This window comes from Coregonus clupeaformis, chromosome 39 (genome assembly GCF_020615455.1).
Source record: "Coregonus clupeaformis isolate EN_2021a chromosome 39, ASM2061545v1, whole genome shotgun sequence".
NCBI lineage: Eukaryota > Metazoa > Chordata > Actinopteri > Salmoniformes > Salmonidae > Coregonus > Coregonus clupeaformis.
The window spans coordinates 17329190-17344041 of record NC_059230.1 but is presented as its reverse complement, the minus strand read 5'-3'; the positions used below and the strand labels follow the sequence as shown (position 1 = coordinate 17344041).

The window sequence follows — 14852 nt, the reverse complement described above, 5'->3', positions numbered from 1 at the left end:
TTGTGTACTGGAAAAATAAATGATGGCATAACAGTAAAAGAACATTCACACATAGCACTGAATCATAACAATGTTCCAGCAGCGCTGCACTGCAGTTGACACTGTGCTGCTCCTAGCTGTGTGTGTGTGTGTGTTTTTGGATTTACTATCCTTGTGGGGACCAGAATTCCTAAAACAAGGAAAATTCTGACAACTGGGAACATTTCGCCGGTCCCCTCAAGGAAAAAGGTTATTTTAGGCTTGGGTTTAGGTTTAGTGTTAGGGGTTACGGTTAGGGTATAACATAACATTTAGTAGGCAGTTGGTCCTCTCACCTGTAACTGCTGAGCCTTGAACATGTTTGGACATGGGGAGGTGAGTACATCGTCGGCCAGTTGGGCCTGACTGTCGATGTTGACCGGCGTGGTGGCCTTACTGGACAGGAAGCTGTTGTAAATCTCCCCCGCCCTCTGGGATAGCTGGGGAGGAGAGGAAGAGGTTTTATAAACACACACAACCATGACATAACCCAATGGTATAAAGGGGAATGGTTTTTAACTTTAAGCCATGATCAACCCTCACAATGGAGGGCTTTTTCTATCCAGTCCATGACATCTAAAACCTATATGGACTTCTGAACTGGACTAGATAGGAAAGTATTGTTTGGTCTTGAGTAAGGGGAATAAGCTTACCTGCTTTTTGTCCGTTGCAGGTACCTGACTGAAGTATTCACAGGCCTGCCAGAACAAGATATTCTCCTCACTGAATTCCTTTTTGAGGAATTCCTGCCGAGACACAAGCCACAGCTTTATCACACCTGCAATAAGCCTGGAGAGTGTTCTGGTCCAGTGTTGATTGGCTATATAGTTAACTATTGCTTCTATTCCACAGAAGATAATGTTTTAATGTCTAGTTAGCTTCGTATCGATTTAATCCAACAGAATGGAGAACGAGAGTTAACTGTAACATTTCGTAACATGCAAACTAAAACTCAATTCCCCAGTTGTTGATTAGTTGTAGTGTACTGCTAATTCTATTCCACAGAACACATTTGGACATCTGAGGTAGACAAGTATTGATTTCATCTAACGAATGGAGAATGAGAGAGATAATGAACTGTTCATTTCGTTGAATTTCAGATCCCATAACTAAACTAAAACTCCCAGTGAACTAAAATGTGTTCTTTACTGTACGTACTGAGAAGTAGCGGACGCCGATGGGGTCCTGGAGCAGGCGCTCGAAGCAGGCGGCCCAGCTGGCCACCCGGCGCTCTGACAGCCTTGTGTGGCTGCCGGCGCCGGGCAGACTGCTGTTGCTATTCAGACTGCTCTGGCTGCAGCAGCCCTGGAGCTGCACACCACCACCATAGTCTGGAGAGACAGAAAAGGGATAGAAAAGTGGTTAGGATGTGTTCCAAACTCACTAAAAGTGGCAATAATAAATCCTCTCCTGAAAAAGCCAAACCTTGACCCGGAACATTTAAAAAACAAATTGGCCTATATCAAATTTCCCATTCCTCTCATTAAAAAAAGAAGCTGCCTTCCTGAAGACATATAATGTATACAAAAAACTCCAGTCTGGTTTTAGACCCCATCATAGTACTGAGACTGCACTCTTGACGGTGGTAAATGTCCTTTTAATGGCATCAGACCAAGGCTCTGCATCTGCCCTCGTGCTCCTAGACCTTAGTGCCGCTTTTTACACCATCAATCACCACATTTTGCTGGAGAGATTGGAAACCCTAATTGGTCTACGCGGACAAGTTCTTGCCTGGTTTAGATCTTATCTGTCAGAAAGATATCAGTTTGTCTCTGTGGATGGTTTGTCTTCTGAGAAATCAATGTTATGTTTCGGTAATCCTCAAGGTTCTGTTTTATTTAGGACCACTATTGTTTTCACTATATATGCTACCTCTTGGTCATCCGGAAACACAATGTCAATTTCTATGCAGACGACACACAGCTAGCTGTACATTTTGATGAAACATGGTGACGCTCCAAAATTGCCTATCCTGGAAGCATGTGTTTCAGACATAAGGAAGTGGATGGGGCAAATGTTTTGCTTTTAAACACGGACAAAACAGAGATGCTAGTTCTAGGTCCCAAGAAACAAAGAAATCTGCTGTTTGATCAGACAATTAATCTCGATGGTTGTACAGTAGACTCAAATAAAACTGAAGGACCTTGACATTACTCTGGACCCTGATCTCTCTGTGATTAACATATAAAAAATATTTCAAGAACAACTTTTTTCCATCTTCGTAACATTGCAAAAAATCAGAAACGTTGTCTAAAAATGATACAGAAAGAACAATCCCTGCTTTTGTCACTTCAAGATCAGACTACTGCAATGCTCTACTCTCTGGCTACCCGGATAAGGCACTAAATAAACTTCAGCTAGTGCTAAATACGGCTGCTAGAATCTTGTCTAGAAGCAGAAAATTATATCATATTACTCCAGTGCTAGCCTCTGACTTCCTGATTTCAAGGTTTTACTGCTAACCTACAAAGCATTACATGGACTTGCTACTGCCTATCTCTCTGATTTGGTCCTGCCGTATATACTTACACGTATGCTACGGTCACAAGACGCAGGCCTTCTTATTGTTCCTAGAATTTCTAAGCTGGAGAAAGGGCCTTCTCCTATAGAGCTACATTTTTATGGAATGGTCTGCCAATCCATCTGAGAGACGCAATCTTTAGGTCTTTACTGCGAAGGTTAACGGTAAGGCATTGGAGTGACGAACCACCCTTGCTGTCTCTGCCTGGTCAACTCCCCTCTCTCCACTGGGATTCTCTGCCTCTGAACCTATTACGGGGGCTAAGTCATTGGCTTGCTAGTGCTCTCCCATGCTGTCCCTAGGAGGGGTGCATCACGTCTTGGCAAAGTGGGTGGGGTTATATCCTGCCTGGTTGGCTCTGTCCGGGGGTATCGTCGGACGGGGCCACAGTGTTCCCCGACCCCCCCAGTATCTATGCTGCAATAGTCTATGTGCGGGAGGGCTAGAGTCAGTTTGTCCTATCTGGTATAATTCTCCTGTCTTATCTGGTGTCCTGTGTGATCTTAAGTATGCTCCCTGTAATTCTCCCATCTCTCTCTTTCCCCTACCGGAGGACCTGAGCTCTAGGACCATGCCTCAGGACTACCTGGTCTGATGACTCCTGGCTGTCCCTATCCCCAGTCCACCTTGTTGTGCTGCTGATCCAGTTTCTGCTGTTCTGCCTGCGACTATGGAACTCTGACCTGTTCAACGGACGTGCTACCTTCTCCCGGAACTGCTGTTTCGACCTTCTCCCTCCCTCTCCCTCTCGCACCTGCTCTCTCGACCTATGAATGCTCGGCTATGAAAAGCCAACTGACATTGACTCCTGAGGTGCTGACCTGTTGCACTGTGATTATTATTTGACCCTGCTGGTCATCTATGAACGTTTGAACATCTCGAAAAACAATCTGGACTTAATGGCCATGTACTCTTATAATCTCCACCGGGCACAGCCAGAAGAGGACTGGCCACCCCTCTGAGCCTGGTTCCTCTCTAGGTTTCTTCCTAGGTTCCTGCTTTTCTAGGGAGTTTTTCCTAGCCACCATGCTTCTACATCTGCATTGCTTGCTGTTTGGGGTTTTAGGCTGGGTTTCTGTATAAGAACTTTGTGACATCTGCTGATATAAAAAGGGCTTTATAAATACATTTGATTGATTGATTGGTTAGGGGAAAAGGGGTTAGTGACAGTGACTGTTCTGACAACAACAGCCCTTATAGTGCTGCAACCCATCACCATTATACTGCACCCTGCCACCATCGTCTACAACAGAGAAGTAATTCAGGGACACACACGGGGAGACATGATCACTATATTCTAAAAGATGGGAAACAAAGCTATGACTCTACATCTCTACAACCACCAAAAAGAAGGGAATAGCTTCGGAGCTGTGGATCTAGACAACTAGGCCAATTTAAACAAGTACTTCTAAGGACTCACAGTTAGTACTTGCTATCATGGCACCAGATGGCAATTTCATGGCTGGAAGTCCCACCAATCAGAGAAAGCACAATAGCAAAAACACAAAAGGAAGACAGCAGGGTTTGTTAGCATCTGCCAATGCTAACAAAATTGAGGAATTTGAATAGCCTCTGTATGTTTTCTGAAAACACTACACTGAGAATAATCTAAGATTAATCCATAGCCTCCAGCACCGAGGTATCTGATCACTGATAAGCATGCAGAAGCACAGGAGGAATTACAAGGAATTACAAATAGATGTAGTTTCAATTGAGGTTTATCAAGCAAAGTTTCTTAATGCTATTGCAAATATTACATGACACCTTGGACACCAAATCATGACTGTTCGTGACTGACTACTTTACAATGCTGTGAGTAATGCCTCGGCATGCAGTCTAACTATAGCATCTCATGCCTTTGTTAGCCAATTCCCCCAGCTGAATCAGTACATGTGCCAGCAGAGTTGTAAAGGCATAAAACTAGCTGATTTTACAGGCCATTCCATCTCCCATTTAAAGACGCAAGAGTCGTATTCCATTTTCTATCATGGCAATCAATTTGTCCCAGACATTTGTTTATATTTTTATTTCAACTCTGCCAATTGACCTTGGCAACATTATATTTGGTTTGGAGTTGACAAGATATTTGGTTTGGAGTTAGCTGTATTAGATTTGGGTGATGGGAATATTGTGTTTGCCAGCAGAGAGCAAATATGGGGTCTGTGTTGCTTTGTTAATGAGATGGTTTTCAGGGTAAATAGCATAGCGTGTCTGCACCACATCCTCAGAAAAGGCAGTAAGCAGTGGCAACGCCGAAGCTCCATTGACCGTGGCATTCGGCAAACATTATTAAACGTCTGTGAAAGGGGGAACAGACAGCAAACACCAAAGCACAAACCCTATCCTAAAACCCCCGCACAAGCGCCTTTTGTTAAAGTCGTAAATTAAATAGGTTGACATCATATTCTGTGAGCCTGTTTTATTCAATAACCTCAGAGTTGCGTGTTGTGGAAAGCGTAATAATGATAAAACTGGAAACAAGAGAAAGCCATATTCAAGACAAATACACACAAAAGTGACCATTATTGTTCTACAAAAAGGTCTACACTCTTAGAAAAAAAGGTGCTATCTAGAACCAAAAAGGGTTCTTCGGCAGTCCCCATAGGAGAACCACTCTTAGTTCCAGGTAGAACCCTTTTGGTCCCAGGTAGAACCCTTTTGGGTTCCATGTAGAACCCTTTCCACAGAGGGTCCTACATGGAACCCAAAATAGTTCTACCTGGAACAAAAAAAGGTTCTACCTGGAACAAAAAAAGGGTTCTCCTATGGAGACAGCCACAGAACCCTTTTGGAACCCTTTTTTCTAAGAGTGTATGGAGGGACAAAATGCCCCATTTGCCCGTGCTTGTTTTGGAACTCTTAGTTGAACTCAACTTAACACTCATTTTGTCAGTTAGTTACAGCTAGTACATACAGGTGCATGCAACAAATCTCTTTGCTGTGTTTTGATATCACAGAAAAAGCAGCTAAATGTCAGAATGAGTGTAATGAAAAGAAAAATAAATGTACTCACCAGCATCTGAGGAAGCAGTCGACTGAAAGAGAACAAAGAGAGAGATGAGTGAGAAGCTGCCCTCATGACCTACTCCTGCTCTGAGACATGGAACAACTGGAGCCTGAGAAACAGTGTCCCTCCAGACATCCCACCAGTGTGAATGTGTGTATGTGCTACTGCAAGGGGAGGGCCCCCTGTTCTCTAATCAGGGCCATTAATGTGGGATGTGGGTGGACCAAGAGCCTCTGCACACACACCGCTGTTCACACCTCAGGATCGTGGCCCGCCCCTCACCACACACACTCACCACCTACAACTCACGTCTTGAACACACAAGAACCTACTCAGAGAAAGAGAGAGAGACACACACACAGACACACACTCTCTTTCTCTCTTTGCTCTTTCACACACACACAAAGACTAAGAAGTAGCACAATCCCTCTCGCTGGTGTCATGATCAGATCAGAAGTAATTATGAGGAGCCACTTAAGCAGCCGTTGCTTGCACTAATGGGCCAATTTTCACATGCTAATTCAGGGGCTGAGTGGGCTATAAAAATCTATACAAGACGATAGGTCACAGAGTGAACAGTCATTCCAACAAGCGTCTTTGGAAAGACTCAACAATTGCATTTCACCAAAGTATTGGTATTTCATAGCTGGCATATTTATTAGCGGAATGCTCTCACACAACCAATGCCTGACTTGATTTTATATATTCACATGGCAAACAGAATTAGAAGACATTGCTGGAAGGAGAATGCCAGAAAGCCAGGGAAACCTGTTAACATGAGTTTAGTTAGGCTATAAAATAAAGATTTAGAGCTAAAAAATAAAAAATATTTTCACATGCCGCAAAGGAAATGAGTGGAGCATCGTTCTTTCCAAGAACACTCTTTAAATCAGTGTGTTGGAGGATTCATTAAGAAAGAGAGATTGCCGACAATCATTCGAGAAGCCACTTAAAATTGTGAATGTGCTGGCATATATGTCTAGACAGGGCACTTCCAGCAAATGCTTGAGATAATTGAAGCCCTGCTTTTGGATTTCAATGGATTTCAACAATATTGTGGAATATAATCAGATCTAGAGACTTTGAAGAGATTTAAAAAGTTGTCATCAATATAACATCAAATGGCTTTAATATATTGCTATGCATAGGCCTAATTAGCAATGTTTTAAGTTAAAGGAGTGATAACAAGAGATCTTTGTTGATCTACTATTGGTCACAGCTGGGAGAAGTAATTTAAGCATCTAAAATTACATTCCTCATTGATCAATAACTTGAGGAATATGACCAGACATATTTTGTACCCGCCCATTCTCAGTCAGCCAGTTGCTGGCTAATGTTGTTTGACAATGGAGGGTAAGGATCACGGTCATGTGCACCCATTGTGGTCCATTCCATTTTGGGAGTGATGGTGACCACATGTAAATGTTGCATCGGGGTTTTCCCCCTCTCACAGAGGCAAAGAGGGGGCAGTCACAAGAACCACAACATTTAGTCTTCCTTCAACAACCACAAGGCTGCTGAACCAACCCCATACAGACTGGACCTCTTCTGTGGTGGCTAGACCACATTGTCAGGAGTCAACGAGAGAGAAGATGAAGAGGTCAATAGAAAACAGAGAGGAAAAAAATTGAGAGAGCACCCACTCAAAACGACGGTTGCTTCAGTAGTAGTAGCAGCTCTGGTGTCTAAAAGTACCTAAACCACCACCCTTAAATACACAGTAGTCTCCAGTAACCATGTTTCATTCTAAACTAGACAGCCATCATCTATGAAATACGTCTTGGCATGTCTGAACTCGTAAAAAGTCCCTACTGAAACCATGAAATTATACAGGGGAGTCACTAGAGTAGTAGCCTGTACAGACCTAGTAGTAGCGTGACATTTCAAGGCCTTGTGTTGTGTTACATTAGTGGTAAAACAGTTGAGATGTCAGCCATATCCTGTTCTCTAGGATGATGAACTCCCTTCCCAACCAATCTTTCATTCATGACGACTCATAGGAGAGCATGTCACAGTAAATCTCATCATGACACACTGCGGATGTTAGCCAACCTAATACCTGCCCACCTAAATTACTATGTGTCATATGAGAAGTATTTCTGATGAATGAAAATGTCAGATCACGTCACAAGTCATGTCAGCTTGCCTTTAACATCATGTAGAATACAGTTCTAGCCACACCTATTAAAGTTGTTACAGTTCTGTTGATTGTAAGTCGCTCTGGATAAGAGCGTCTGCTAAATGACGTAAATGTAAAATGTAATTAACGAAACGGAGTGTGTGTGTGTGTGTGTCTGTGTGTGTGTGAGTGTGTGAGTGTGTGAGTGTGTAGCAGCCTACAGGGGTTACTGAGACCACACACACACCTCAGTGTGTTTTCCAGCTCGTTATTGCTTCCACAGCAGTACAGCTCTGTGAAGAGATCAAGTAATGGCTGCCACTTCTGTTGTCTCAACTGCTCTGCTCTCTTCCTCTGTTCACACCTCCAGTGACGCCCCGCAGACAAGCTCTATCCATGGGTGGCACTAGGCAGGACAAGCCTTGAACATATCATTAGTAGAGTGGTTCAGGTTCACAAACCTCTTCAGCATTGTGAGCCAACAAAGGTCTTGCAAATTCTCACAAATGTTGACACTCCAAAATTGACAAAGCTATGTTTCTATCTACAATCCAGGCTTTAGTGATCCATGAAGGCTGTGATCCATCACCCGTGGGTCAAACTACCTCATCCCCATATTGTTATTTATTTAGCTCATTTGCACCCCAGTATCTCTATTTGCACACCATCTCTTGCACATCTATCATTCCAGTGTTAATACTAATTGTAATTATTTAGCACTATAGCCTATTTATTGCCTTACCTCCATAACTTGCTACATTTGCACACACTGTATATATATTTTCTGTTGTATTTTTGACTTTATGTTTTGTTTTAGCCCATATGTAACTGTGTTGTTGTTTTTATCGCACTGCTTTGCTTTATCTAGGCCAGGTCGCAGTTGTAAATGAGAACTTGTTCTCAACTGGCTTACCTGGTTAAAAAAGGTGAAATATATATATATTTTTAAATGATCCACCATTTGGAAAAGACACAGTTAAAGTGTAATTTACTGAAGTTCTGAGGTTTGTTTTCATATAGCCTAGGTGCTGGTAGAGAGCTCCAGTGGGCATACAGATTATACACAGATTTCTCAGAAGTAATGTAGGCAATATCTGATGAAGATATAAAGATAAAGTGAAGAGAATAACAGCCATGGGGGACGTAAAGAACATATCCGGTGCGACATTGTACAAGCACAATCAGGTTAAGAGAGAAAGAAAATAGACTATTAACATACACTACGGTAGGCACAAGCTATGCATACATTTCCAACACAGATGAGGCTTTGTCCTAAACATTCAACACATTCAAATCACATCACACTTCTTGACTTGTTTAGGCATGCTCGTGTCACCAGAACCGGGTTAAGAGAGATGAACTCTGTCGATCACAACAGTATGGCCAGAGAGAGAAATGCCTTCACAACCTTCATAGTTCTTCTCTCCCAAATCACAACTGTGGAAAGTAATGACTAAAACAGCTGAGTCTTTCACCACCACCAGACAAAAGAGTGAAACTCTCCTACAAAGTTCTCAGAAGTTTACTTACGGTGTTGAAATACCAGGTTTTCTTGAAGGAGAGTCTCTTTTTAAGACTCATTATTCTCAGAGTCTGGTGTATGCTAACAGGCAGACAGATGTGTGTCTGAGCGCATACCAGAACACTCCCCACCCAAACGCTGCCACCATGTCTGTACAAGTCAGAGCGAGCCGGGGAAATTTGACGAGGTACCGGACAGGGGAAGCTCTGTTCCCCTATACTCCTGTGCTTGCTGTTGCCGTGGCAATCCACACGAGCAATACAGTACAGCCTCTGCCACCATAGGGTATTAGGGATTCAGATTAAATAACCCCCCCTCCCTTTGTTTCCAGACACAGTATTCTATATTAATTGCCTCAAGAAGGCTGGAATCACTGCTAAATTGAAACCAGATGAGTGTTCAATCAGAATTAGGATTTATTAAAATCCTTCAATTTCTGCTCCAGTTTATTTATCCTCATCAGGTTGCACCATTCAGCTATAATTTGATCCACCATAACTACCAACTCCAACTACAAAATCAATGGACAATTGCTATACAGTGAGGGAAAAAAGTATTTGATCCCCTGCTGATTTTGTACGTTTGCCCACTGACAAAGAAATTATCAGTCTATAATTTTAATGGTAGGTTTATTTGAACAGTGAGAGACAGAATAACAACAAAAAAATCAAGAAAAACGCATGTCAAAAATGTTATAAATAGATTTGCATTTTAATGAGGGAAATAAGTATTTGACCCCTCTGCAAAACATGACTTAGTACTTGGTGACAAAACCCTTGTTGGCAATCACAGAGGTCAGATGTTTCTTGTAGTTGGCCACCAGGTTTGCACACATCTCAGGAGGGATTTTGTCCCACTCCTCTTTGCAGATCTTCTCCAAGTCATTAAGGTTTTGAGGCTGACGTTTGGCAACTCAAACCTTCAGCTCCCTCCACAGATTTTCTATGGGATTAAGGTCTGGAGACTGGCTAGGCCACTCCAGGGCCTTATAGTGCTTCTTCTTGAGCCACTCCTTTGTGGCCTTGGCCGTGTGTTTTGGGTCATTGTCATGCTGGAATACCCATCCACGACCCATTTTCAATGCCCTGGCTGAGGGAAGGAGGTTCTCACCCAAGATTTGACGGTACATGGCCCTGTCCATCATCCCTTTGATGCGGTGAAGTTGTCCTATCCCCTTAGCAGAAAAACACCCCCAAAGTATAATGTTTCCACCCCCATGTTTGACGTTGGGGATGGTGTTCTTGGGGTCATAGGCAGCATTCCTCCTCCTCCAAACACGGCGAGTTGAGTTGATGCCAAAGAGCTCGATTTTGGTCTCATCTGACCACAACACTTTCACCCAGTTCTCCTCTGAATCATTCAGATGTTCATTGGCAAACTTCAGACGGGCCTGTATATGTGCTTTCTTGAGCAGGGGGACCTTGCGGGCGCTGCAGGATTTCAGTCCTTCACGGCGTAGTGTGTTACCAATTGTTTTCTTGGTGACTATGGTCCCAGCTGCCTTGAGATCATTGACAAGATCCTCCCGTGTAGTTCTGGGCTGATTCCTCACCGTTCTCATGATCATTGCAACTCCACGAGGTGAGATCTTGCATGGAGCCCCAGACCGAGGGAGATTGACAGTTATTTTGTGTTTCTTCCATTTGCGAATAATCGCACCAACTGTTGTCACCTTCTCACCAAGCTGCTTGGCGATGGTCTTGTAGCCCATTCCAGCCTTGTGTAGGTCTACAATCTTGTCCCTGACATCCTTGGAGAGCTCTTTGGTCTTGGCCATGGTGGAGAGTTTGGAATCTGATTGATTGATTGCTTCTGTGGACAGGTGTCTTTTATACAGGTAACAAGCTGAGATTAGGAGCACTCCCTTTAAGAGTGTGCTCCTAATCTCAGCTCGTTACCTGTATAAAAGACACCTGGGAGCCAGAAATCTTTCTGATTGAGAGGGGGTCAAATACTTATTTCCCTCTTTAAAATGCAAATCAATTTATAACATTTTTGACATGCGTTTTTCTGGATTTTTTTGTTGTTATTCTGTCTCTCACTTTTCAAATAAACCTACCATTAAAATTATAGACTGATCATTTCTTTGTCAGTGGGAAAATGTACAAAATCAGCAGGGGATCAAATACTTTTTTCCCTCACTGTAACCAAGAAAACAATGTATGATTTCATGAAAATAATCATGTCAACTATTTGACTGGTTATACTAGCACAACATATAAGGAAACTACGCTTGCAAACCTTTGGCATTGGAGTCGGACTGAGTCGCATTTCTGCTGCTTTTTGGCATTCTCTGGGATCTGTCTGCAGATTGCTTTGGACCCACTCTATTTTCCTTAACATGGGTGGCCCATTCCAAGGTTTTCCCATAGCTAATGGACAAGCCTGATTGCAATTAATTCCTCTCTAAACACTCGTTGCCTCATGACCTGAAAGTGCAGCGTAATCGTGCTTTCACATGCAGTACATATTAACATGCTAGATTTTAGGGTGGATTTATTTTCTGTCCTAGTGCATTTAAACATGATCTATTATGGTCTACACATTTTAGTATTGTATTAGGATCCCAATTAGCTGCTGCTGAAGCTACTCTTCCTGGAGTCTATTCATGTTTATCATTCATGGTCTGTTTCAAAAGAGCGAGAGCGAGAGAAGAGGGAAGAGAGAGAGTGTGTGTATAATAATAATCATAATCATAATAGATAACATCTGACAAGCTGTAATTAGAATCTGGTGAAAATAGACAAAATTAGTCAGACCCTAATTGCCACACTTCTTGATTACTTACATTTCCCAAAATGCCTTAGTCTGTCCCAACCATTGTCTATTGGGTCCCAGAGGTTCTAATCATCAAAATGAAGGCATTCTATGATGAGACTCCAAAAGTGGACTTAATGACCCTGAGCCAACATTCCTCACAACCACAGCCAATTCAATTACTCAAATGTTTCCTTTCCTCCCTATATCCTCCCTGTATTCCTATGCGAAAACGAACACTCCAATGTCAACAAGACCCAGGCAGCACTGGTCGAGTTCTTACCAAATCAATCTCAAATTGAAGAAGACAACTAATCTCTCCTTGCTATCTTATGGCAGACTACAAACTATGCCTCTGAAAATAACTACAAGAGAAGGCTTTAGAAGCCACTTCCTTTTGAGGGAGGGAGGGAGAGGGCGCGGCGACTGATAAGATGGAAGAGACATTTCTTCCCCAACAGAGCGAGGAGAAGAGAGAGAAGAGAGACTCCTCTGGCAATATGCGACCAACTGAAGATACCCCCGACAGAGAGACAGCCTTGTGTTGTGTGCTTCAAAGATTATGACTTGTGTCCAAAAATGTTTTCACTGGGAAATCTTGTTGCCACAAAGCCACTGTAGGTCTGATAGACACTGTGTAACATCAGCTCAGATGTGATGATGAGCTCATGAACGATGGTTAGGTGACTGGCACCCCAATGGTGGAACCAGCTTCCCCATTGCTAGGACAGCAGAGTCCCTGCCCATCTTCTGAAAAACGTCTGAAACAACACCTCTTCGAAGAGTATCTTAAATAAGTCTGTCTTAAAAAAATAAATACATGAAGAAAGAATTGCACTCGTCTTTTCTTACTAGCACCGACATTGTATTAACTACGATTGTGATACATGGTTGTCTCAACTAGCTATTTTAAGATGAATGCATGAAAGGCCTTTAACTGTCATTTAAGATCTGTCTGATTTGCATTTAAACGACAGCCATTGTCCCCCTGAGCTGGTGTGTGGGGATGACGTGTGTTTGTGTGTGTGTGTATGTATGTATGCCTTCGTAAAGTATTCAGACCCCTTCACTTTTTCTACATTTTGTTACGTTACAGGCTTATTCTAAAATTGATTAAATAAATGTTTTTCCTCATCAATCTACACACAATACCCCATAATGACAAAGCCAAAACAGGTTTTCAGAAAAAATAAATAAAACAGAAATACCTTTTTTACATAAGTATTCAGACCCTTTGCTATGAGACTCGAAATTGAGCTCAGGTGCATCCTGTTTCCATTGATCATCCTTGAGATGTTTCTAAAACTTGATTGGACTCCACCTGTGGTAAATTCAATTGATTGGAATTGTCCGTAGAGCTCCGAGACAGGATTGTGTCGAGGCACAGATCTGGAGAAGGGTACCAAAACAATTCTGCAGCATTGATGGTCCCCAAGAACACAGTGGCCTCCATCATTCTTAAATGGAAGAAGTTTGGAACCCCCAAGACTCTTCCTAGAGCTGGCCGCACGTCAAAACTGAGCAATCGGGGGAGAAGGGCCTTGGTCAGGGAGGTGACCAAGAACCCGATGGTCACTCTGATAGAGCTCCAGAGTTCCTCTGTGGAAATGGGAGAACCTTCCAGAAGGACAACCATCTCTGCAGCACTCCACCAATCTGGCCTTTATGGTAGAGTGGCTAGACAGAAGCCACTCCTCAGTAAAATCAAATCATATTGTATTTGTCACATGCGCCGAATACAACAGGTGTAGACCTTACAGTGAAATACTTACTTACATGCCCTTAACCAACAATGCCGTTTTAAGAAAGAATACCAAAACAAATCACATAAAAAAATACAATATAAAATAATATGAAATAAAAGTAAAAAATAATTAAAGAGCAGCAGTAAAAATAACAATAGCGAGGTTATATACAGGGGGTACCGGTACCGAGTCAATGTGCGGGGGCACCGGTTAGTCGAGGTAATTGAGGTAACATGTACATGTAGGTAGAGTTATTAAAGTGACTATGCATAGTCTGGGTAGCCATTTGATTAGATGTTCAGGAGTCTTATGACTTGGGGGTAGAAGCTGTTTAGAAGCCTCTTGGACCTAGACTTGACGCTCCGGTACCGCTTGCCGTGCGGTAGCAGAGAGAACAGTCTATGACTAGGGTGGCTGGAGTCTTTGACAATTTTTAGGGCCTGCCTCTGACACCGCCTGGTATAGAGGTCCTGGATGGCAGGAAGCTTGGCCCCAGTGATGTACTGGGCCGTACGCACTACCCTCTGTAGTGCCTTGCGGTCGGAGGCCAAGCAGTTGCCATACCAGGCAGTGATGCAACCAGTCAGGATGCTCTCGATGGTGCAGCTGTAGAACCTTTTGAGGATCTGAGGACCCATGCCAAATCTTTTCAGTCTCCTGAGGGGGAATAGGTTTTGTCGTGCCCTCTTCACGACTGTCTTGGTGTGTTTGGACCATGATAGTTCGTTGGTGATGTGGACACCAAGGAACTTGAAGCTCTCAACCTGTTCCACTACAGCCCCGTCGATGACAATGGGGGCGTGCTCAGTCCTCTTTTTTTTCCTGTAGTCCACAATCATCTCCTTTGTCTTGATCACGTTGAGGGAGAGGTTGTTGTCCTGGCACCACACAGCCAGGTCTCTGACCTCTTCCCTATAGGCTGCCTCGTCATTGTCGGTGATCAGGCCTACCACTGTTGTGTCATCAGCAAACTTAATGATGGTGTTGGAGTCGTGCCTGGCCATGCAGTCATGAGTGAACAGGGAGTACAGGAGGGGACTGAGCACGCACCCCTGAGGGGCCCCCGTGTTGAGGATCAGTGTGGCAGATGTGTTGTTACCTACCCTTACCACCTGGGGGCGGCCCTACAGGAAGTCCAGAATCCAGTTGCAGAGGGAGGTGTT

The 14852-nt window shown here is 43.3% G+C and overlaps 1 protein-coding gene across 3 annotated transcripts in view; it reads right to left on the bottom strand.

Annotated features, from left to right (window-relative positions):
- Positions 1 to 14852, bottom strand: part of LOC121554383 (regulator of G-protein signaling 12) — a 63862-nt gene that overhangs the window by 17836 nt on the left and 31174 nt on the right. For all 3 annotated transcript variants that reach the window (XM_041867945.2, XM_045211976.1, XM_041867946.2), the window contains exons 4-7: positions 5553 to 5574; positions 1177 to 1349; positions 672 to 764; positions 315 to 458 (exon numbers count right to left, since the gene is read on the bottom strand). In XM_041867945.2, coding sequence (XP_041723879.2) covers positions 315 to 458; positions 672 to 764; positions 1177 to 1349; positions 5553 to 5574 — 432 coding nt within the window. The remainder of the gene's footprint in view (positions 1 to 314; positions 459 to 671; positions 765 to 1176; positions 1350 to 5552; positions 5575 to 14852) is intronic.